General features: G+C 39.9%; 1 protein-coding gene across 1 annotated transcript in view; it reads right to left on the bottom strand.

Annotated features, from left to right (window-relative positions):
* The window catches only part of LOC122560664 (ankyrin repeat and fibronectin type-III domain-containing protein 1-like), an 868,051-nt gene that overhangs the window by 252,177 nt on the left and 591,484 nt on the right, over positions 1-24,390 (bottom strand). The window contains exon 5 of the mRNA XM_043711556.1: positions 781-821. Within this exon, the coding sequence (XP_043567491.1) occupies positions 781-821 (41 nt within the window). The remainder of the gene's footprint in view (positions 1-780; positions 822-24,390) is intronic.

The following is a 24,390-nucleotide window of genomic DNA, read 5'->3' as shown; positions in this document are numbered from 1 at the left end:
CATTGTCTATTTCCAAATGAGAATTAGTGATCACCCCTATTCACAGGAATATCCAGTGCCACAGCACATTACATAGAAATCATAGAATCCCTACAGTTTGGAAACAGACCTTTTGGCCCAATGGGTCCACATTGAACAGCATCCCACCCAGACCCAACCCCCTATATTTCCCATAGTTATCCCACCTAGCTTGCACATTCCTGAACACTACGGGAAATTTAGCATGGCTAATTTGCCTAAGTTGCACATCTTTGTACTGTGAGAGGAAACTGGAGCACCTGGCGGAAACCCACACAGACAGGGGAAAATGTGCAAACTCTACACAGACAGTTGCCTAAGGGTGGAATCAAACCTGGGTCCCTGGTGCTGTGAGGTAGCAGTGCCAATCCACTGAGCCATCGTGCCAAGCGCAAGATGGTCACTGTCATGGATACACTCTGAAACACCAGGGCCACACTCCCTATGGATACAATGGCTGAGCAAATCAACTCTTTTCCAGCAAACCCAAAGGCTCTTTTCAGAGCCATCCAAACCCTTCAACTGAGACAGTAGATCTGAGGATGGAGAAGGCAGCACAAAGGGAGGGTATGGTGTACTGCACTGTGCATGTATCTACAGAACCATGTTACCTGTTACCAAAACCTTTCATATTGCACTACAACCCATAAAAATATACAGATCCTGTGAAATATAGAAACCATTACAAATAAAAAGCTCTGGATTTTCAGGTCTGTCCAACGGTTGAGATTGCTCAGTATTATTTCTTCTGTATTTTCCTACCTTTTCTGAAGTGAATCTTTCTTGTCTGCTGATCCCAAACTCTAAAAAACAAAAGAAAAACCCTTGTCACACAGAACACAAGACACACACTGGATCAATGTTATGTTAAGGATTGCTGGTGTATCCCAGTTGATAATGAACTCGCATATAGATGTGGGTAGGATGGTCAAATTATATACAGGTGGGAACTCACATCTGTAGGTTGTTCTACCCACCCAACCTTTAAACGTGAGGCTCACGCCCAATAGCAGAATCAGTATTTTTAACAAATAGATTAGCAATGTTTCTAAACAATATCCTAATGATCTAGCTTCTCATAGTATAAACTCTAATAATTATACAACTTTCTGAATTTGGACAAAAATAAATTAAGCAGCATCTAATTGCACTTATTCCTGATATTGATAACATTGCCATAAACAGAAAGCATATTTAGATGGAAGTGACTTATCCTGAGAAGCCTATTCGGACAACTTATGCCTCTCATGTTAATTAATATCATTGTTTAATAGTTAAAAATCACACCACACCAGGTTATAGTCCAACAGGTTGATTTGGAAGCACTAGCTTTCGGAATGCTGCTCCTTCATCAGGTGGTTGACCAACCATCTGATGAAGGAGCAGCACTCCAAATGCTAGTGCTTCCAAATAAACCTGTTGGATTATAACCTGATGTTGTGCGATTTTTAACTTTGTACACCCCAATCCAACACCGGCACCTCCAAATCCTGTTTAATAGTGATGACAAATTAACTGTGCCTTTATCTGATTATGAACTCAAGGACATTAGTTCCTATATAGTATTTCCTTGTTTCAATTCTCCATACTGTCAGTATCGCAGGTTTGAGAATATACTACGATCTGGCTTGGTACATCATGATATGTCAAAGAATACAATACATGTACAAACCAAGGGTAAGAAACTAAGTGGTAGGGCTCAAGACTTGAATTGAAACAACCCATAAAATCTTTATATACATACTTGAACAAAACAAACATAAGCAATAATGATTAAATGAATGTATAAAACAGGCAAGATAATTATCTTAAAGCATATACACAATATATATAACTTAGATGCCGACATTCAGAATTAACATGAAGTAAATACAAGTAAACAAACAAACTGCGATTGAACATCCCACACTTTAAATGTCTGACGTGATCAAAGCAGATCACATCCAGATATTAATGACACTGGCCTGAAGATTAACAAAAAACACTGGTAACTTCCATGGATGACTTCGCTCTGTGAGTCCGAGTGAGGTTTCTTGCCCTATTTTCTCAAACTAGCCTTGTGACCTGTGCACCATGGCAGCGAAGTACCTTGCTCATCATATTCTACCACACAGCGTTATTGTAACCTCCTGGGATTCTTGGCACCAATATCACCTTTAAGGCCCATCAAGTACTGGAAGCCCAAGGTAACCCATAATGGTATGATTACGTACTCCAGACATGTTAGACAGAGTGTAAATGATATACAATTTCACCAACAGGAACCTGGAAGCCTGCAAGATGGTGGATACATGCAGTCACTGCCAATGGAGTGTCCTGCAATGTCCTGATGGAAGTTTGGAGGAGCAAGTAGCAAGCTTGAATCTCCAAGTCACTGCTCTGACTTTCATATCATTATCATGATTCTATCAAGCAAGGAGAATGGGAAACTGTACGTCAATGAAGTGAGATGATGAAACAAACCACAGTGAATGTTAGAGAAACTCAGCAAGTCTGGCTGCATTTGTGGAGAGGGAAATTTTTTGAGTTTAATATGACTTTTCTTCGATGAAATGATGCCAAATGTTTTAAGTTTCTCCAGATTTTTTGTTTGTTTCAGATTCCAGCATCTACAGTATTTTGCTTTTAGATTATATGATTAGTATAGGATGCGAATGTGTCCTAATGCAAGCAAATAGGCCTCTCACCAGTCACGAGTGAGAGGCTCAATTTGTTGCTCAATATGGATGGAAAATTAGAGTTTTAGCTCTCGAGAGGGGAAGTTCCCCAATATTGATCTCATGCGATTCCCCAAACTTCCTCCCAAATTACCATGCCATTCACAGTCTGTGAAGATTCTGTTCAATACAAATTCCCATCAAACCTGGTGCCTTTTGCAAGGGATTCTAGTTCTTCACTTCAAAAATCTGACTTTGGAGCTCCATCAGAAGCCACTCTGACTCAGACTGCCTCAACGACTGTGAACATTTTGGTAGTTCAATCTCTTCTCCACAGAGTTCCATAGAATTCCTGGGACTGTTCCCATGTACCTACCTACAGTCACAATTTCAAATTTTATCAAACAGCTAGGTTCATCAATTCCATTCTACTTTTCCCAGCTCCAATCTTATAAACATTGCTTATGAGCTTCTTGTACTCCACTCTCATCTGTACTGAAAGGCTTTCTCTTCCTTAACTGCCTGTAATCAAATCAAAACAATGTCTCCCAGCAAACACACATCCAGATAAATTGACACCACAGAACCTTACTAAGCTCCATCCATCGCAATGACAATGCAGCCTGTTCCAAATTCCTTCAGCAGATCTTTAGGGATTCCTTTCGGGCTAATTCACCTCTAACTCCCTCTGGATGCCATTACTGCAGCTTTGAAAACATCATCCTCCTGCTAAGTAACCTGCTGTTTATATAGCTCTGTCTTCTGTTCTTATTCTGCTAAACAAACATGGTAACCTCCTAAACTGACACGTGTTTTAGGTATACGAGCAATCACTAAATCCCAGCATTTTAATGCCTTACCTCCCTAGTTGTTAATCTTGAAAAGCAACATAACCCCAACCTTCTAAGTGCACTGGACTTCAAGGTGCTTCAGTTGTATTTATTCCAGTTTCTACTGTTAAACTTTAATTTCTAAAACTAAAAATGATAAGCTAAAATACATGAAATATGAACTAGAGATTTGCAACAATATGAAGATTCCTGTTGAAAACCCCCTTCAACATAATTGTATCAAACATGTCAAAGATGATAGATTATTATAAGATGGACATAGAGACATAATTTAACATAAGAATGTTGATATTCTAACTTTGAGGAACTAAACTGGATAGCTCGGAAATCAGACTTGATTATTGTGATGCATACTCGCCCCACATCCACTCAAAATGATCAGAAAGTATGCAAACTTCATGCTAACTGCTAATTATAATGAACCCTGTGGATGACAGTGCACTGGATCAGGGCATCCAAGCTTAATCAAGCACTTACAACTATCCTTCACTATTTAAAGATAGTTTGCAGCTTTTAAAGACAGTGCATTTTGGTTGCCTGCAGCAGCTGCTGAAAATGCTTTAAGGATGAAGCTTTGGTACAGAAAGTGGACAGCAACACAGAAATTCAGTTCCCTCAAGAAGCTAGGAGGCCTCCAGACAATTACTGGAGGACACATTAGGAGCAGATAACCAGAGGGATCAAAGCCAGCAGAATAGCAAAGGGGACATGGATGCAGAATGAAAAACATTTAAACATGGCTCATGAATATTCAATATCAGTGCATTTATTTTCGTATGCCACCTCCTAACAAATAGCACAAAAGCTATAAAATTTCAGTCAAATCCCAATTTCCAGTCTTGGTCAGTGATTCTATACTTCAAGTGCATCAGTACTTTTTTAAAATCAAAATGCCTCTCACACCTTTTCAGATAGTGACTCTGAGATAATTATCAACCTGTAGGTGAGAAGTCTTCTCCCCAACTCAGCTCTAATCTTCCTACTGACATCTTATCTTTCAATCTTATTATTGACAGCTCAGCGAAGAGAAATTAGACCTTTCTATCCACTCTTTTTAGGTTCCTCATAGATTTCTAACTCAATTAAATTTCTAATTCAATCAAATGATTTTAACTTTCCAAACGTAGACTGGAACTGCCAATGTGTTAAGAGTTTAATTGGAGAGGAATGTGTTAGGTGTCTGCAACAAAGCTTTCTGATTCAGTGTGTGATTGTGCCAACTAGAAAAGGTGGAAAAACTGACCTACTCTTGGGAAATAAGGCAGGGCAAGTGACTGAGGTGTCAGTAGGGGGAGCACTTTGGGGCCAGCAATCATGGAATGCCCTGCCAGTAGCAGTGGTGGACTCTCCCTCATTATGGGCATTTAAGCAGGCATTGGATAGGCATATGGAGGATAGTGGGCTAGTGTAGGTTAGGTGGGCTTGGATCGGCGCAACTTCGAGGGCCGAAGGGCCTGTACTGCGCTGTATTCTTCTATGTTCTATGTTCTATAATTCTATTAGTTTCAAAATTGTTATGGGAAAGGATAGACTGGATCTAAAAATTTAAGTTCTAAACTGGAGCAAGGCCAATTTTGACAGTATTATGCAAGAACTTTAAAAAGTTGAATGGGAGCAGGCAAAGGAACGGCTGGAAATGGGAAGTCTTCAAAAGTGAGATAACAGGAGTATAGAGACAGTATGTTCTTGTTAGGGTGAAAGGCAAGGCTGGTAGATATAAGGAAGGCTGGATGACTAGAGAAATTGAGGCTTAGGTCAAAAATAAGGGAAGCATAGGTCAAATATACACAGCAGAGCTCAAGTGAATCCTTACAACAGTATAAAGGCAGGAGGAGTATATTTAGTATCATAGGGTCACACAGATGCACAGCATGGAAACAGATCTTTCGGTCCAACTCATCCATGCCTATTAGATATCTGAACCTAATCTAGTCCCATTTGCCAGCACTTGGTCCATATCCCTCCAAACGCTTCCTATTCATATACTCATCCAGATGTTTTTTAAATGTTGTAATTGTACCAACTTCGAGAGGGAAATCAGGAGGGCAGACAGGAGACATGAGATAGCTTTGGCAAATAGGGTTAAGGAGAATCCAAAGGGATCTTGTAAATACATTAAGGACAAAAGAGTAACTATGGAGAGAATAGGACCCTTCAAAGATCAGCAAGGTGGCCTTTGTGTGGAACAGCAGGAGATGGGGGAAGATCCTATTTTGCAACATTGTTTACTGTGGAGAGAACATGGAAGATATAGAATGTGGGGAAATAGATGGTGTCATCTTGAAAAATGTCTACAGTATGTGGTGCTGGATATCTTAAAACACCTAAAGGTGGATAAATCCCCAGGACCTGATCAGTTGTACCCTAGAACTCTGTGGGAAGTTAGGGAAGTGATTGCTGGGACCTTTGCTGAGATATTTGGATCATCAATAGTCATAGGTGCCAGAAGACTAGAGGTTGGCTAACAGGGTGCTAGTATTTAAGAAAGGTGGTAAGGAAAAGCCAGGGAACTATAGACCGGTGAGCCTGACATCAGTGGTGGGTAACTTGATGGAGGGAATCCTGAGGGACTGGATTTACAATTATTTGGAAAGGCAAGGACTGATTTGGGATAATCAACATGGCTTTGTGCGTGGGAAATCATGTCTCATGAACTTGATTGAGTTTTTTGAATAAGTAACAAAGAAGATTGATGACGTGATCTGTATGGATTTCAGTAAGGTGTTCGATAAGGTTCCTCATGGTAGACTAGTTAGCAAAGTCAGACTTCATGGAATACAGGGAGAACTAGCCATTTGGATACAGAACTGGCTTGAAGGTAGAAGAAAAGGTTGGCAATGGAAAGTTGCTTTTCAGACTAGAGGCCTGTGACCAGTGGTGTGCCACAAATATTGGTGCTGGGTCCACTGTTTTTCATCACTTATATAAATGATTTGGATGTGAACATAAGAGGTATAATTAGTAAGTTTGCAGATGACATCAAAATTGGAGGTGTAGTGGACAGCGAAGAAGGTTATATCAGAGTACAATGGGATCTTGATGGGCCAATGGGCTGAGTGGCAGATGAAGTTTAATTTAGATAAATGTGAGGTGCTGCATTTTGGAAAGGCAAATCAGGGCGGTACATATACACTTAATGGTAAGGTCCTTGGGAGTGTTGCTGAATAAAGAGATCTTGGAGTTCCTTGAAAGTTCAAAGTTCCTTGAAGTGGAGCCACATGTAGGTAAGATAGTGAAGAAGGTGTTTGGTATGCTTTCCTTTATTGGTCAGAATTGGGAGGACATGTTGAAGCTCTACAGGACATTGGTTCAGCCACTTTTGAAATATTGTGTATAATTTTGGTCTATCTCCTATCAGAAGGATGTTCTGAAATCTAAAAGGGTTCTGAAAACGTTTACAAGGATGCTGCCAGGGTTGGAAAGTTTGAGCTATAGGGAAAGGATGAATAGGCTAGGGCTGTTTTCCCTGGAGCATCGAAGCTGAGGGGTGACCATTAGGTGCATGGATAGGATAAATGGACAAGGTCTCCGTGGGATGGGGGAGTCCAGACATAGGTTTAGAGGGAGAGTGGAAAAATTTAGAAGGGACCTATGGGGCAGAGGGTTGTGCATGTCTGGAATCAGCTGCCAGAAGAAGTGGTGGAGGCTGGCACAATTACAACATTTAAAAGGCATCTGGATGAGTATTTGAATAGGAAGGATTTAGAAGGATATGGATCAAGTGCTGGCAAATGGGACTAGATTGGATTCCCTACAGTATGAAAACAGGCCCTTTGGCCCAACAATTCCTACACAATTCTGGGCTCTTCTATGCTCTGTCTCAATTGATAAATTAAGTTTCTTAATTATATAGCTGTCTGTCCTGCTAACCTCAGGGATCTGTGGATGTGCACAAAAAGGTCATTGTATTGCTGTATACATTTCAGTGTTTGACCATTTATTGTGCATTATTGTTTGCCTTCCCCAAATGCATTAGCTCATATTTTTACAGATTGAATTCCATTTGCCATATTTTTGCCCACCTGAAAAGTGCACTGATCTCTTCTTGCAGTGTCCAGTTTTCTTCCTTACCATCGACCACATTTAAAATGTTTGTATAATCTCCAAAGCTCTTGATCATGATCACTACATTTGAGTCTAAATCACTGATATATAACCTCATGTTTTGCTCCATTCGCCACACCCAATTCAGTTTCTTATTAGGTACATCTATCACTGCTAGCTCATTCTCCCAACCATATGGTTCATTTTACCCTCAACATGGCAGCATTGCTGGAAACTGAGCACACATCTCTAAACTTGCATACGTAGCTAAATGATCAAGTGTGGCTAGCAAAACAACCAAATGACAAACGTTCCACCTTTTTGCAGGCCAGAGTGGTCAAAATAACAGCTAAGAGGCAGGAGGCAAGCATGACTGCATCGACTGAATCACATTCCAGACACACTGCAGGGAACAAATGCAGCAAACACCCACTCAGAATTGGGAAAGTAATACACTGGAAATCATCAATGCTGATGATATATTCCTGCCCAATGCAGCTTCTCAAATCCCACTTGATCCTCATCCCACAATCTATTATGATATTTAACCTATGGATGGTATAATCACGTATCTCTTGTTTTCCTTATCCAACCCTTACTTTCTGCATTTAAGGGCAAAACTGAACGTGGCCTGTGAAAGTAGGCTGCAAGGTGGAAGTTTGGGGTACAGATTCAATGTTCAGATTCACTCTACCTGCGATGGAAATCCTCCGAGGTGGTGTTGCTCTCATGAAAAACAAATTGCGCTTATCATGCAGGTAATTAACTCTCATTTAAATGTGACTGAATGAAATTCAATGCAAAGTTCTGAATTCATTGGGCAGCACACTGGGATCATTGGCGGTTTACTCCCTGACTACATGAAATAGGCAACGCCTATAGAAGGTCTCAGATTCCCCTTCGGAAATATGCTACAACAAAGTTGTCTTTTATATGATTTGGATTGTGGGCACAAATGAGCCTATTGCCACAGTAAGGTGGGAATGGGTCATCTAGTTGAGAGGCATGAGCCAGTGGATTAGCTGAGGAGCAGATTCTGGTCGTTGCCTCTCAGTCAAACAAGCAAACATGCAGTGCTACAAGATCGAGGAAGATTAGCAAGACCAATGGTGCTTTGGAGTACTTCTTCTAAGGCAATGCACAAGTAATGAGGATATTAGTAGGTATGCAGTGGATCTACCCATTTTGCCTGAAACATGAGAACAAGAGGAGGAGTGGCACAAATGGAGTGAAAGCAAGTGCCAGTGCTACAAGAAGACCAATCCCAGGCTAGGTGAGCCAGACAAAGATGCTAAGTAGACTGGCATTAGGAAGTTATGCCAAGGCAAGACAACTGTGGCTTAGTATATTCACATGAGCTATCTTCAGGTGTCAGTGCACCAGTTTCAATGAAGACTGGAGCTGTTAAGAGATGTGCACAATTTAAAGGTCAACCTATGGATCCTGGAGCTTTGTGAAAATCCAACACCCAGGCCCTGAAGTGGACAACTGCTTTGAATTTCTACATATCTGGCTCCTTCCAGGGATCCACTGGGACATGTGTAGGCTCTCTTAGCAGTTCATCTATCTTAAGAAAAAGTCACTAATATATATTCAAGAGCATTGGAGAATTTGTGTGCAACCACACAGATACTGATAGTCAAGGTGACAGATACAAGTTTAAGGCCATTGCAGGATTTCCCTACTGCAAAATAGATTTCAAGTATATGCCTATTAAGGCTCCCAGAAGTATTCATCACAAGGAAGGGGTTCCACTCAATCAATTCCCAACCAGTCTGCTGCAACCAAAAGCATATCCTACAACTAAGTACCTACCAGAAAGTCATAATGCATATATACACCCCTCCATCCAGAGGCTGTAGTTATTCCAGCAGTGTAATCAACTTCTGGGATTGATTCTTGAACGTAATGGTTGTTAATGTTTGGCTAATTACATTAACAAACTTAACAATGTCTTTATTTCAGGTTAACAACTTAAGAGCATAAGAATGAGGAATAGGTGATTGAGCCCCTCAAGCCTGTTCTGCTATTTAATACTATCATTGCTGATCTCATTCCAGCCTCAACTCTTCTTTCCTGCTCACTTCCCATAGCACTTTAACCAATTACTAATATATTTTTAAAAAACTGTCTATCTCCTCCTTAAATTTACCCAATGTTCCAGCATTCACCACATTTGTTCTAAATTACAATATCATGGTTTGGGATCAGACATGGTAGGTGTCATCATGTTCCACAATTACAGTATCACCAGCATCACCAGCCACATCTTTGAGGCGGTAACCCTTGTCAATCTGGATTCGAGCTAGTTCATGAGATAGAAAACCAAGACATCTTTGTTTATAGATAAAGCTTATTGTCTATTCAGTCCTACAGCTCCTTCCTGCCTGAGTGTTACACAGGTGCACCGATACATATATATGCATGTTTTTAATCTACCTGTACAGACATGTTACGATACACTAGGAGAAAGTGAGGACTGCAGATGCTGGAGATCAGAGTCCAGAATGTGTTGTTGGAAAAGCACAGCAGGTCAGGCAGCATGCGAGGACTAGGAGAATTGATGTTTCGGGCATCAGCCCTTCATCAGGAATGACACACCTCTGGATACAGTGGGTTGGAACCTAGGACTCCTGACCCAGAGGTAGGGATACTACTGCTGCACCACAAGACCATTTTGCACTGCATATATGCAGATTATTTAATAACCTATTCAGAGATATTACTGTATATCTCTACAGCAGGTGGGACTTGAATTTGGGCCTCCTGTTGCAGAGGTAGAGACACTACCACTACACCACAAGACACTTCTGCACCCTAGTGTTATTTTTAATATTTTCTAATCAACCTACACAACCAGCGCTCTATATATTAGCTTTGACAATTAATAGCCATGCCTATTTCTTCTTAAAGAAAATGTTGAGAACGAGAGCTCACTGCTTTAGGATAAGGAATAGCTGATTTATAACAGAGTTCAGAAAAAATTACTTCTCTCAGAGAGTCATGAATCTATGGTGGATGCCAGGACAGTGAAAAAATTTAAGATGGTGATAGGTAGAATTTCAATTAGTAATAAGTAAAAGATTATGGGGAATGATCAGGAAATGGAGTTGAGGCTGAAATGGGATCAGCCAAGATCGTATTAAATAGTGGAGCATTCTCAAGAGGCTGAATTGCCTATTTTTGCTTTTAGTTCTTATGTTCTTGTATTATGTCCTAAGCTATTTGCCTGCTAAAAATGAGATTCTAAAGTCTAGATCAATCCATTGGATAACTGTAGTGTGCCTCAGCAATGGATTCCCTGCTTATTCTCTGCAATGTTCTGCACAACTTCATATGGCAGAAGTGGGATGCTTTACATCGTGACCACTTAGGTAAGCCTCATTCCTCATCTGACAAGGACGATGTGGAGTAGGGAGAAAAGCATGATGATGAAGCTTCTATACTGGAAACAAAAATAATAGATGCACAAGGGAATTCAGGAAACCCGACTTCATGCTTGCTTCTTCTTCAACTGATGCCCTTGGAAGGCCTACCAAATAAAAACTGAATGACATCTGCTCCCACTTACTACTCATCTTCACCGAGCACTTAACGTTTGTGCACACACTGTTATATTTGAGGACATCAGGAGATTTTGCTTCTTTCCACATTGCCATACAGCTGAGGATGCATAGCTAAACCTTCCATTTGACCAAGATGATTTACTCCATTATCAACTAACATCTCAAAACAATGGTAATTTATTGAAATAACATCATCAATCCTTAACACAAGAATCCTGAAAATTCTTAATTCTCATGTTCCCCAGCCCATCTTAACTGAGTTTCTGAGGCTTTTCAGCCCCCTTTCACCTTTCTAGTTTCGCAAGGAAACCATGGCCAAATTGATGGTAGGCAGGTCAGTGCATTGCACCAGCATCCGTTAATTGATCTGCTCGATTTGGCTTTCCAACAGAGATGCCAATCACCCAGATGCATCATTGAATCTTCAGGAAAGTTGTGCTGGCACACTCCAATGCTAGGGTCAGTCTGGTCAATCTCTCCCCAAATAGCAAGCAATGCTGTATTGTTAACTGCAATAACTATGAATAAGCAGTAAGTAGGATTCACCCTGGCAGAATAGAGGAGGTAATTGAGTCTTCTGTGACAGTACACTATGGGCATTGTTGAATGCCTCAGCGGCTTACCTCTGATGCTATCTCCATCCAAGATTCCTTGCTCGGGGTTAAAAATTTTTTTGCTATTCCCAAGGAACTGCATTTCTTCCTTTCTTACATAGCCTTGAGGAGAATCTGGAGGGAGGCATCACTAAACTGGGCAGCATTCCAAGATCTTCCCCCTGCCTTGCTAGCAAAAGCTTCCTGGTCACCTCCTGGGATCAGCAGGTCAGTTTGAGAAGTTCAAGAGTTTCCAAAGAAGACAGATGGGTCCAGGAGTTTCCAGTGTAGCCAGCCAGGTTCAGGGTTTCCAATTTGACCAGAAGGGTTGCATCTTCTGCACTGCCACGGGAGACTTTACCACTGTTGCTCAGGTGAATCACACACATTGAGGTGTGCATACAGATCTGGTAGTCCTTAAAAAGATGCTGTCAGCACTTACCCTTCTGTTAGGTACCACCACACTCAGTACTTTACTGCTCAACCCTGCGATGGGGCTGGATGGGACCTGCACTGCCATAATGTTAACCAGTTTGCCACAGTGTGACTGCAGTTGCCAGGCACATCCCTTACATTTTTCCATTTGGCAACAGCGCCCACTCTGGGTCCCATGTTGTAGGAATTAAATTCAACCCATGCTTTAAGAAACTTAAGAATTGCCTCCTGCCCAAGTATGGAGCTGAAGACTGGAAGGTATACTGTGATTCAATGAACTGTCACAACCACTAGCTCAGAATCTGGAACCACACATACTTTAAAGGTAGGCAAAGAGATGGAACTTGTACACGGTGGGTCACTGCAAAAAAGAATACTACAAATAGAGCAGGGATTACTGTGATGTTGTCCCAAGGGAGGGGCATTTCATAAGAAGCATGAACCTTCTGTTCTCTCTCAGAACGACAGCATGCATGCTGCCACCACTGCTACTCTGTCAGTGCCCTTCCATTGCCAAATAATTGTACGTCTCGTCAAGAGCAAAGTACAGTGAATACTGGAAATCTGGAAGAAAAAGAATAATGCTAGAAATACTGAGCAATGGTGGCAGTATCTGTGGAGAGAGAAAAACCAGAGTTAATGTTTCAAGCTGATGATGAAAAGTCACATTAACTCTGTTTTTCTCTCTCCATAATTGCAGTTGTAACTGAGAATTTCCAGCATTTTCTGTTTTTTTTAAACTGCACATTATGTCTGTGGTAGGGCTAACACTTTCAACACATCCTATCTTTCAGATATAGAACCTGCAAAGCCACTTTTATGTAGGCCATGGCACCATGTATAATAGTGAAAACTTTAACTCATCTGCACATTCCTGCTTCTTTTTTTTAGAAGGCAATGAGGTCCCTTTCTAAGTGTACAGAGCATCTGCCACCTCCTGCATGCAGTAATGGTTAGCAAACTGAAAGTTGTTTGCTATGTTCCCTGTTCTACCTCAAAAAATGCATTCAAGAAAAAGATTCAGTGTTATGTTCTCCTTCATAGCCATCTAGCAGCATCCAACTTTGAGGGTGTATGTTTGGTTCCCAGAGGTGGCAGAGTTTTTTGACCATTTCATTGATGTATCCTAGCTACTCCTGGCAGATGATTTGAATGTGAATATAGGAGGAATGGTTAGTAAATTTGCAGATTACACCAAAATGGGTAATGCAGTGAACAGTAAAAGAAGGTTATCTCAAAGTTCAATGAGACCTGGATCAGACAGGCTGCTGGGCCAAGGAATGGCAGATGGAGTTTAATTTAGGGCAGGACATATATACATAATGGTAGGATTCCAGGGAGTGTTGCTGAACAAAGAGACCTTGGGGTGCAGGTTCATAGTTCCTTATAAGTAGAGTTGCAGGTCGACAGGATAGTGAAGAAAGTGTTTGACACTCTTGCCTTTATTGGTCTGTGGAGTATAGGAGTTGGATGTCTTGTCGCATTTGTTAGGCCACTTTTAGAATCGTGTTCAATTCTGGCCTCCATGATATAGGAAAGATGTTGTGAAACTTGATTTGACCCAGAGTCATAGAATCACAGAGATGTACAGCACTTGAAGAGGTTCAGAAAAGATTTACAAGAATGTTGCCAGGAATGGACGGTTTGAGCTATAGGGAGAGGCTGAATAGGCAGAGGATATTTTCCCTGCAGGGTCGGAAGCTGAGGGGTGAACTTATCCAAGTTTATAAAATCATGAAGAGCATGGATAGGGTGAATAGGCAAGGTCTTTATGGGAAGGTAGAGGAGTCCAAAACTGGAGGGTATTAGTTTAAGGTAACAAGAGAAAGATATAAAAGGGAGAGGGAGGTGCATGTATGGAGGTGGTGGAGAAGGTGGTGGAGGCAGGTACAATTACAACATTTAAAAGGCATCTAGATGGATACATGAAAAGGAAGGGTTTAGAGGGATATGGGCCAAATGCTGGCAAATGGGACTAGATTAATTTAGGATATCTGGTTGGTATGGACAAGTTAGACCAAAGGGTCTGTTTCCATGGTGTAAAACTCTATGACTCTATGACAGCAGGGCTCCCTCAAAATACCAAGTAGATGAGGCCTCCTACTAAGAACCTTTCCTTCTCTTTATCCTCTTTGCTAACTCTGTTCTATCTCCCTTTGGTACTTCAGCACATAGACCACTGAAACTACAACTTTCATAATTGGGATAAAGTGGTGCGCTCAGAGCTCCTGCAGTACCAACCAATGTTGTGTCAACATCCAGCACCACATTCCCTGCAATTTCACCAAACATTATGAACTGTAACACCCAGCACTTTCATAACCTCAATAAGAATCAGCAAGAAGTAATAAGCAAGTATCCTGGAAGCGAAGTGATGACTCTTTAAAGAGCACTGATGTTTTTAGATTAGATCCCCTACAGTGTGGAAACAGGCCCTTTGGCCCAACAAGTCCACACCGACCCTCTGAAGAGCAATCCACCCAGACCCATTCCCCTACATTCACCCCTGACTAATGCACCTAATACCATAGGCAATTTAGTATGGTCAATTCACCTAACTTGTACATCTTTGGACTGCGGGAGGAAGCCGGAGCACCTGGAGGAAACCCACATAGACACAGGGAAAATGTGCAAACTCTACACAGACAGTCGCCCAGGGAATTGAACCTAGGTCCCTGGCACTGTGAGGCAACTGTGCTAACCACTGAGCCACTATGCCACCCGTTGTGGGAGGTGATTGCAACCCTCTGCTTATTGCATGTCTAGCTATGTATACTTAAGGTAGGGAATTAACTTGAGCAGTGAGGTCAAAATAGCAAGTCATGATCTGACCATTTGGAATATTGTGAGCAGTTTTGGGCCCTGTATCTACGAAACATGTGCTGACATTGGAGGGAGTCTAGAGGAGGTTTAGAAGAATGATCCTGGGGATGAAGGGCTTGTCATTTGAGGACGCTGGCTTTATATGTGATGGAGTTTAGAAGGATGGGAGTATAGGTCTGATTGAAATGTACAGAATATAGAGAGATCTAGATGGACTGGAAATGGAGAAGATGGTTCCACTAATAGGGTAGACTAGGACCTGAGGGCAGTGCCTCAGAATGAAGGGACGACCTTTTAGAATTGAGATGAGGAGGAACTGCTTCACCCAGAGAGTGGTTATCTGTTGATATCAGATAGCTGTGGAGGCCAAGTCATTAAGTGTATTTCCAACAGAGATAGATAGTTTTTTTATTGGTAAGGAGTTACGGGAAGAAGATAGAAGAATGGAGAATCGAACGACAGCACAGAAGACTTGATGGGCCAAATGGCTTAATTCAGCTCTGATGTCTTTTGTTCGATGGTATGTGGCTCAATGGCCACTATGCATACTTTTATTTTGCATGGATATAACATCCACACTAAATCTGTTAGTAAGATTGTCCTCAGCATGGGCCACATCTGAAGTGGGCGGGAGTGATATGAATGCCTTTTGTTTTAACCAGATAAGCACTTATAGTGCTAAAGCTATCTGCATCATACAGATCAATTTTTCAGCCTAGAACTCCAAAAAGCCTTAGCTAGTTAAGATCGTGAATAACTCTCAACTTCAAGTAAGAAGTGTGATAGTACTAAAAGTACACTGGCTAATTCAACAGAATCACACCAGCCTACTATCCTCTGCAGTTCTTTTAGCAACAGTATAACTAAACAATCATTGCTGCTTCAAATGAACAATTTAAAGCCCATAAATACACATTCTCATGCTTTCTGTGCTGAAAATATGCCAGCCTACACCCTTTTTCTTCTTCCAACAGTCTTACGGCATTAAAATGAAAATACATCACATTGTCTGCCACTCCAACACATTCTCTCCTAAGCCATTAGAAATGTAGGTTCAACTCTTCACTCTCTCTCTCTTCTTCAACTGCTGATGCTGAGCAGCATCCTTAAACATTAACCCTTTTCCTTGCCTTCCTCAAAGAAATGCTTAAATTTCACAACTTAAAGAACATTTATAAACAATGACTTAAAAGTGACAGCACTGTAAAGAGATAAACAGAAGTATAACTCATCCCTTAATCCAGAGTATCCAGAGATTTTTTTCTCGACAAAAAGACATTTTTCAAAAGCAGGAGACCTGATTCTGTGCTCCCACCTTCCCGGGGAGCCATGTACTGAGTGAAGACTTTAAACACAGAAGCAGATCTGGTGTGTTATAGCTTAGACACTATCTTGACAGGTACCTTCTCCTGTATATGGATGGGTTCATAAGTGTAAGCATGTATGTTTATAGATCTGCTTGTGTAGATATGTGTACACAACTGTATGCACATATGGGTACACATGTGTGTGTATGTATGTACATGCATACATGCATTGGTGTGTGCTTGGGTGTGTGTACTCATGGAGGTGTGTAAGTTTGCATGTATAGTGGTGTGTGCACAATTATGTGAATTTATGAATGTGCGTGTGGGTATATCTGAGGGGGAGTGCAGAGTTTGATATGTATTCAAGAGAAGGTAGCAAATGTTATTTGCAGATAAATAACTGCTGATGCTCTCAGTGATGGTTCATTCACAAAAAATGGTAATTTGAGCAATGTTCTGAAGAGTGAAAGATCCATGTAAAATCTAATTCTAGCCAGAAGTTCGTACATTCAACAGAAGAGTGCAGAAAAATAAATCTATACTATCAATGTTTAAAGGCAATCCATGATATGCCACTTAATAGTTTCATTGTAAAACACCTGACAATATTACTCTTCCATTGTCTGTATTTCTAATTTTCAGCTTCTCTAAGATATTTTTTGACAACTACTGGAAGACTAACAAAAGTGCAGCAAAGGGCTGAAAGTGCTAAGCATCAAATGAGGTTTCTTCTAGAAACTGTAATAATCTATTTAATGGGAGAATTAAGGTTCACAAAGGCAAATTTGTTCTCAGCCAATATTTTCTATGTACATTTTGAAAGTCTAGATCAGGTGCAATTTGATTTATGCTTCCTAAAGCAAAGTACCTTTATTAAAAAATACATTCACAAGCATAGAAATAGAAACACACATGTACAGACACACAGAGTACAGACTTATGCACTTAGGAACATGCAGCCTGAAAGAGGCACATACACACAGAAATGCACTTACCTAAATACAGCCTTACACAAATGAAAAAAATACACGCCAACACATGCACACAAATAGACACACAGAAATGCACATAGTACATATACCAACATGTAATTACCACCACATAGAAATAGAAAGATGTACAGACATGCATACACCCACACAGTTATTGCCAAACTGTACAAATATACAACAGAAACATACACACATAATAGACACATGGAAATAGATACAAACAGTGACACGTATAGACACAGATACAGACACACTCAGAAATAAAACATTTACAACAGAAATACACATCCACACCAAGTACAGACCCATCCACAAACAGAAATAAACAAACATGTAAAACAAAATGGTCTAAGGTGTATACACACATACCCACATAAATTCAGGCACACAGAAATAGTCACACATAGACATAAATATAGACACAGACACACACACAAACAGAGGCTGACATTTACATAAATACAGACAGATGCAAACACATAGAGATAGATAAATTAGAGATAGAAATGCAAACAATACAAATACACACACACACACACACACACAGAGAAATAAGCACACACAGACATATCCGCTCAGAGTCAAAGACGGAGAGAGATAGAAACATACAGACAGAAATAAGTAAGTACTCAAAAAGCAATGCACAAACACACACTACACAGAAATAGGAACATACATAGATGCAGACTACACAGAGAAATTACATACTCATACACTCAGAAACTTTCAGAGACAATGCAGATATAAATACAGGCAGATAGGCACTGGCATGCATACACAGAGTTAGAGATAAGCAGTCTCACTGAAATAGGCACACATGCATTCAGATGCAGTCACACATAGGTACATTAGGTTCGTAATAGAGGTACACACAATACAGACACACACAAACAAAAAAATAGATCCCAAACAGAAACTGATCCACAGTCACAGATATATAAACACATCTAGAAACACAGAAATTAATATACAATTTCAAAGGCGCATATAAACTCAAAAAAGTACATAGATTTGCACATGACTTGTATGCATTTGAGCACACACACACAATTGCAATGCACGCATAGCCACATGCAAACATACACAGTTGTGGGTGCAAGGACACACAAGCCCATGTGAATGCACACAGACACACATACCTTTACACAACTTAAGGCAACTTAAATGAAATCACTCATGAGCAAAGTCTCCTATAGACCTACAGTGCTAACCTCTATCCTCTCACATTTCCTACTTTTGGTTTAGTATTAGCCCCTTGGTAAAGTGAAGAGCTGTCACCTGCCAGGAACTGTTCATTCTGCACGGCAATGCACAACATAGCACAGCATGCTTGCACTGTGTATTCCCAGGAGCAGCCCAGTAATTCAGTTTTTCTGTTGTACTTTGAATTGCGTTGCCAGGCAATAACTTGGCTAATTCCTCACAGCAACAACTTGACCAGACTACTAATCAGTGTAATTCTATCCTATCAGCTTCTTCCATGTGAGGTCGTGTGAGAGCTCCCACTCAAAGAAAATTGTTCATTCCTTTTGAATTTCTCTCACTCCCCAACATTGCCAGCACTCCATCCCCCCACCCCACTTTTCACAATTGGTCACCTTAAACATGTAATAAAAAAGGTCCATTCAATTCAGCCACAGCTGCTGCACATTCTCTACTGTTAATGAATACTCACCAATTTCATTTCCTTCTATAATCTGTGTATGCTGTCCATTGTCATGGATTCTACCATTTATTTAATCTGCTTCAATTATCGACATCTTCCCCTACCCTACGCTGGCCAAGACAGAAATCATTTAATCTTAAACAAAAATAGAAGTTGCTGGAAAAATTCAGCAGGTCTGGCAACATCTGTGAAGAGAAATCAAAGTTAACGTTTCGGGTCCAGTTCTGAGGAAGGGTTATCGGACCCGAAACATTAACTTTGGATTTCTCTTCACAGATGCTGCCAGACCTGCTAAGCTTTTCAAGCAACTTCTGTTTTTGTTTCAGATTTCCAGTAGCTACAGTGCTTTGTTTGATTTTAAAAAAATATGATTGGGGGCAGATGTTCGCAGGCAAAGGGACGTTTGGAAAATGGGAAGCCTTCAGAAATTAGATAACAAGAATCCAGAGAAAGTATATTCCTGTTAGGGTGAAAGGAAAGGCTGGTAAGTATAGGGAATGCTGGATGACTAAAGAAATTGAGGGTTTGGTTAATAAAAAGAAGGTAATATATGTAAGGTATAGACAGGATAGATCGAGTGAATCCTTAGAAGAGTATAAAGGCAGTAGTAGTATACTTAAGAGGGAAATCAGGAGGGCATGAATCACACACCTAAAGAAGCCTTAAAATATATCTAAGAGGCATTTTCACTACCAATCAAAAATTACCTGAACATCATCTCCATGTCAAAGTAACAGTAATATATTTACATTAAAAATATAATGATTGACATTGCAACTGCATTTTACACAAATCCATTGTCATCATAGCACTCAGTTTTCATAATATGTGCTCTTGATATGTTAGCGTCCATTAAATTTTCTTTTCCAAACATATAGTAATTTTCAAATTTTGTGGTTGGAGAATTAAGCTCTACCAAAGTAACTGTAAGTTCTTAGTTTGAAATGTTGCCAAATATGTCAATAGACTGTGATCCTAATAAATAACAGTATCATTTAATGTTGGTAATGTCAGCTTAAAAATGGTGTACAGCAAACACAAGAGTCAAAGTCTCCTTCTTAATCATTGAATACTTTTGCTGATCTGCAATCAGTTTCTTTGAAAAATAATGGACAGGCCATTCAATTCCCAATTCATCATCTTGTGGTGAAAGAGCCCCAACACTGATGTCACTGACATTAACAGCCAGTTTGAATGTCTCCTCATTATTTTGTGCAGCTGCAGATGTCAGCACAGCTTTAAAATTGTCAAAATCATCTGACACTCTTGTAGACATACACATTTTCTGTCATTGCTCAGTGGGAGAAAAATCCACTCTGGACACTTGAGGTATCTGTTATTGGCCTCCTTTACTCGGGCATATGCAGGGGATCCAAAGAACAGAGTGATATTTTGCCTCTGACTCCCAAAGCAATAGTTAGAGTATATTTTATAGTGTCAAGGTACATGGACTTCAGTGTTCACGTGATCCACCAATTACACAAGAGATTACATTTAAATTGGTAGATCACAATTGATATAATACCTGTTTTTGGTTAGAATTTAGCCAATCCTTGTTCTTGGTCACCTGCCCAGTCTGTTGATCAGGGTTCTCTCATGCTCTACATGCCCAGACTTGATTGTGCTATTCTAGACCTTGGTGGTCAGGGTTTCCTCACTTCTTGTGCTTGCCTGGACATGTTTGCACTACATAATCCCTTTCACTGCATTTCTTCAACAAATTTATCAGAGATGTCTCAACAGTCTTGAAGTTCAGAATAAATCTGATAAAACCTACTCATGCCAATATACCACAAACTTGGGCATTTTGTCTTTAACATTGGAAAATCCAAAATAGCCCTTACCTTCACGTCTCTAGGTGCCACTTGGCCTTGCCCCACCATGTGACCCAAATAAGTCACTTTTGCTTTGGTAAATTCCCTCTTAGCCAAATTAATAAACACATTGGATGTGGTAGCTGATCAAACAGTTCAGTCAAGTTGTGTAATGTTCTTTCCATGTTTAGCTAAAAACAACCCAAGTGTTGATGTGAACCATGCAATTACAAAGTACCTCAATGACTTTGTTGGTTACTTGTTGTACCACTGGTTGCGCATTTTGTTTCAAATGGCATGACTTTACATTAATAAACTTCATAAATGTTACAAAAGCTGAATTTCCTTTGCTCTATTAGTCAACAAAACTTGCTATTATCCTTCTGGCAAGTTAATTTTGGTGACAAACTATGCACATCTAATTAATTCAATGCAGTCCTCCAATGCTGGAATAGGATATGAGTCCATTTTAGTTACCATGTTGACTTTGTGATGATCAAGACAGAATCTTTGTAATCCATCTGGATTCACCACCATCATAATTGGTGAGTTCCAGCTAGTATGAATTTATTCAATAAGGACATTATTCATCGTTAAGTTAATTTTCACTTGAGTGATTTTTTTCTGGATTGAGTCCATATAAATGCTGTTTTATAGGCAGCATATTCTCTATTTTAACACCATGAACAGACAAAAATGTTTTCCCTTGCCTCTTCCATAAATTGATTTAAAATTCTGTGTTAGGCTTTGTAAGACGTTTTGATAGCTTTCTTGAAGATAAAATATTATGTTAACATTTTAAGCATGCCCAAATGATCCAATCTGATTGCACTGGGGTAAATTTATGAATTTTAAATTTGATCCATTCTCCAACCGTTGTGATATTTTTGTTTCACTCCCTAATTCTTTCCTTACTGTAAATATACTCTTCTGTTTGTTGTGACTGCCATAATATCTCTTCAGCATATTAATATGATATTTTTTCTCCTGTCTGGAGTATTCACGACATACTTTACATAATTGAGTTTCCTTTTGGTTTGTAAAGGTCCAGTGAACCTTGTTTTTAATGGTTCCCCAGAGTCAGGTAACAACACAAACATCTTATCTCCAGCAACAAAATCATGAACTCTGGTATTTTTATATGCTATATTTTTATTGTTTGTTAACAATCTTCAAAAGCTTTTCGGCCATCCTTTTTCCTGATGAAACTCAAAAAAGACTAGAAATTTACTTTCTGAACTTTGAATTATCAATTTTCTTTAATCATTTTAAATGGTCCCTTCCCTTACCTTGTGTCTACACATTAGTTTAAAAGGATTAAATCTTGTAGACTCTTTTGGAATATCTTAGTGGCTAATAGTAAGAAGGGATTCCCTTATCCCAATCATTCGGATATTCTTGACTATAAATTCTATTCATAGTCTTCAAGTGTTGATGCTGTCTTTCCATGTAAATTGTTTTATTCCCATTCCTGATTTTAGGTAAAGGTCCTACACAATCCATTAAATGGTTCTTTAAAAGCTGGCATTACCATTAAAGCTGCAGGGTTAGTTGATGACAAACTAATTATCAAACTCCAATAAATACAGAAACCAAACTCATATGTCACTAACTCAAAATTCAAATCATGAAATAAATTATATAAATACCTACAAATCACATACTTTACAACACAATATGCCAAGTACCCGCTTCAGGTCATTTCAGCCCAATTCAAGCATTCTGATAAAGGTCGAAACTTTATTGCTGGAACAGCACAGCAGGTCAGGCAGCATCCAGGGAACAGGAGATTCGACGTTTCGGGCACAGACCCTTCTTCAGGAAAGGTCATCAACCTGAAATATTAAATCTGATCCTCTCTCCACGGTGCTACCTGGCTTCATAAGTATTTTCACCATTTTCTATTTATACTGCATATTTTCAACAATCGCAATATTTTACCCCAGTTTATATTGGGTTTGTAAAAAAAACAACTCATGTATTTAGCAATAGTTAACACTAAATCTGAAAAAAGCTCCCCAAACAATCCACTTGTTCTCAAAAACTAACATTTCTCTCAATGTCTGAACATATATACAAGAATATTCATCCAATAAGTAAATCACAGCACTGACTCAGTAACTAGTGGTATTCTGTAAGGATCAGTGCTGGGACCTTTGTTGTTTGAGATACAAATGAATGATCCGGAGGAAAATGTACGTGGTCTGATTAGTAAGTTTGTGGATGACATCAAAATTGGTAGAGTTGCAGATAGTGAGGAGGATGTCAAAGGATACAGTGGGATATAGATAGGTTGCAGATGTGAGCAAAGAAATGGCAGATGGAATTTAAAAATATATATATTTATTAGCAATTTTTTTAAACTTTACAAACATATAAAATTATTGAAAAAAACAATCAATCACAAATATCAGTATAATAAAAAGAAAAAAACCCACAAATTACAATACAACTACTATCTACTAACTACTAACCTACTCTATAATACAAAGCAAACCCTAACACTGAGCAAAGCAACACCAAAAAAAGAAAGAAAAGTAAAAAAAAACCAAAAAAACCCCACAAAATACAGAACAGGTATGCTTGGTGCAAGGGTCCCAAACAAAGGAACGGAAGCATTGTATACATACCCGTATTAATTCGGGAGACCCCCTCCAGGGCCCAGGGCTTGACAAATCTAATCATCCTGGTTAAACAAATGCCCTAGTTAAGCTAACTGATAAATCTATATCCAAATAACTCAAGTAGGGCTGCCATGTCTTATAAAAATTGTCTGTTGTGTGGTGCACCATGTTTGTGAAAAAGTCCAAGGGAATGTGCTCCATAATTAATTTCTGCCATCCCAGCAAGCCTGGCGTGTTCTCAGGCATCCAATTCATCAAAATATTCTTCCGTGCACAGTGTGCAAGAATATTAAATTGTTTCTTCCCATGCCCGTCTAAAGATGGTAAATTCAGTAGACCTAAGAAGAGAGATATCAGGTCTACTTTGACTTCAGTCCTCAATACCCTCCCTATCTCTCCCGCCACAGCGCTCCAATAAACACGGAGTCTGTGGCATGTCCAGAAGCAATGAGTAAGAGTACCTACACTTATTTTACATTTGAGGCACACTGAAGATGCCCCTTTTTTAAACTTCGCCAGACGGTCTGGTGCCAGATGAGCCCTGTGCAGAACTTTTAACTGCGTAGCACATGTCCTGTTACAGATTAAGATCTTTCGAGTATTCTCCCATATGTTCTCCCATGTTTCAGAAGAGATCTCCACTCCCAGCTCTTGCTCCCAGACCTCACATAACCGGTTAATATCCTGCCAGGCCCTGCCATTCAGCAGGCGATAGAGAGCATTAACCGAAAGGGAACTTGGAGCCACCTTCAACTTCTGGCACATCCTTAAGGTTCCCCAAAGGCATAGCCTCCGATTTTGTAAAGTTAATCTTATATCCTGAAATAGCCCCAAATGAATTGATACATTGTATCAAATGGGTTTTGGAGGTGATCGGGTTCGATAAAAAAGGGAGGACATCATCCGCGTACAATGTAATCTTGTGTGCCCTCGATCCCACTTCCGGAGCGGTTATGTGGACGTTCTGACGAATAGCCTCTGCCAACGACTCTATCACCAA

Source organism: Chiloscyllium plagiosum, chromosome 21 (assembly GCF_004010195.1).
Source record: "Chiloscyllium plagiosum isolate BGI_BamShark_2017 chromosome 21, ASM401019v2, whole genome shotgun sequence".
Lineage (NCBI taxonomy): Eukaryota > Metazoa > Chordata > Chondrichthyes > Orectolobiformes > Hemiscylliidae > Chiloscyllium > Chiloscyllium plagiosum.
This window is presented reverse-complemented; position numbering and strand designations above follow the sequence as displayed.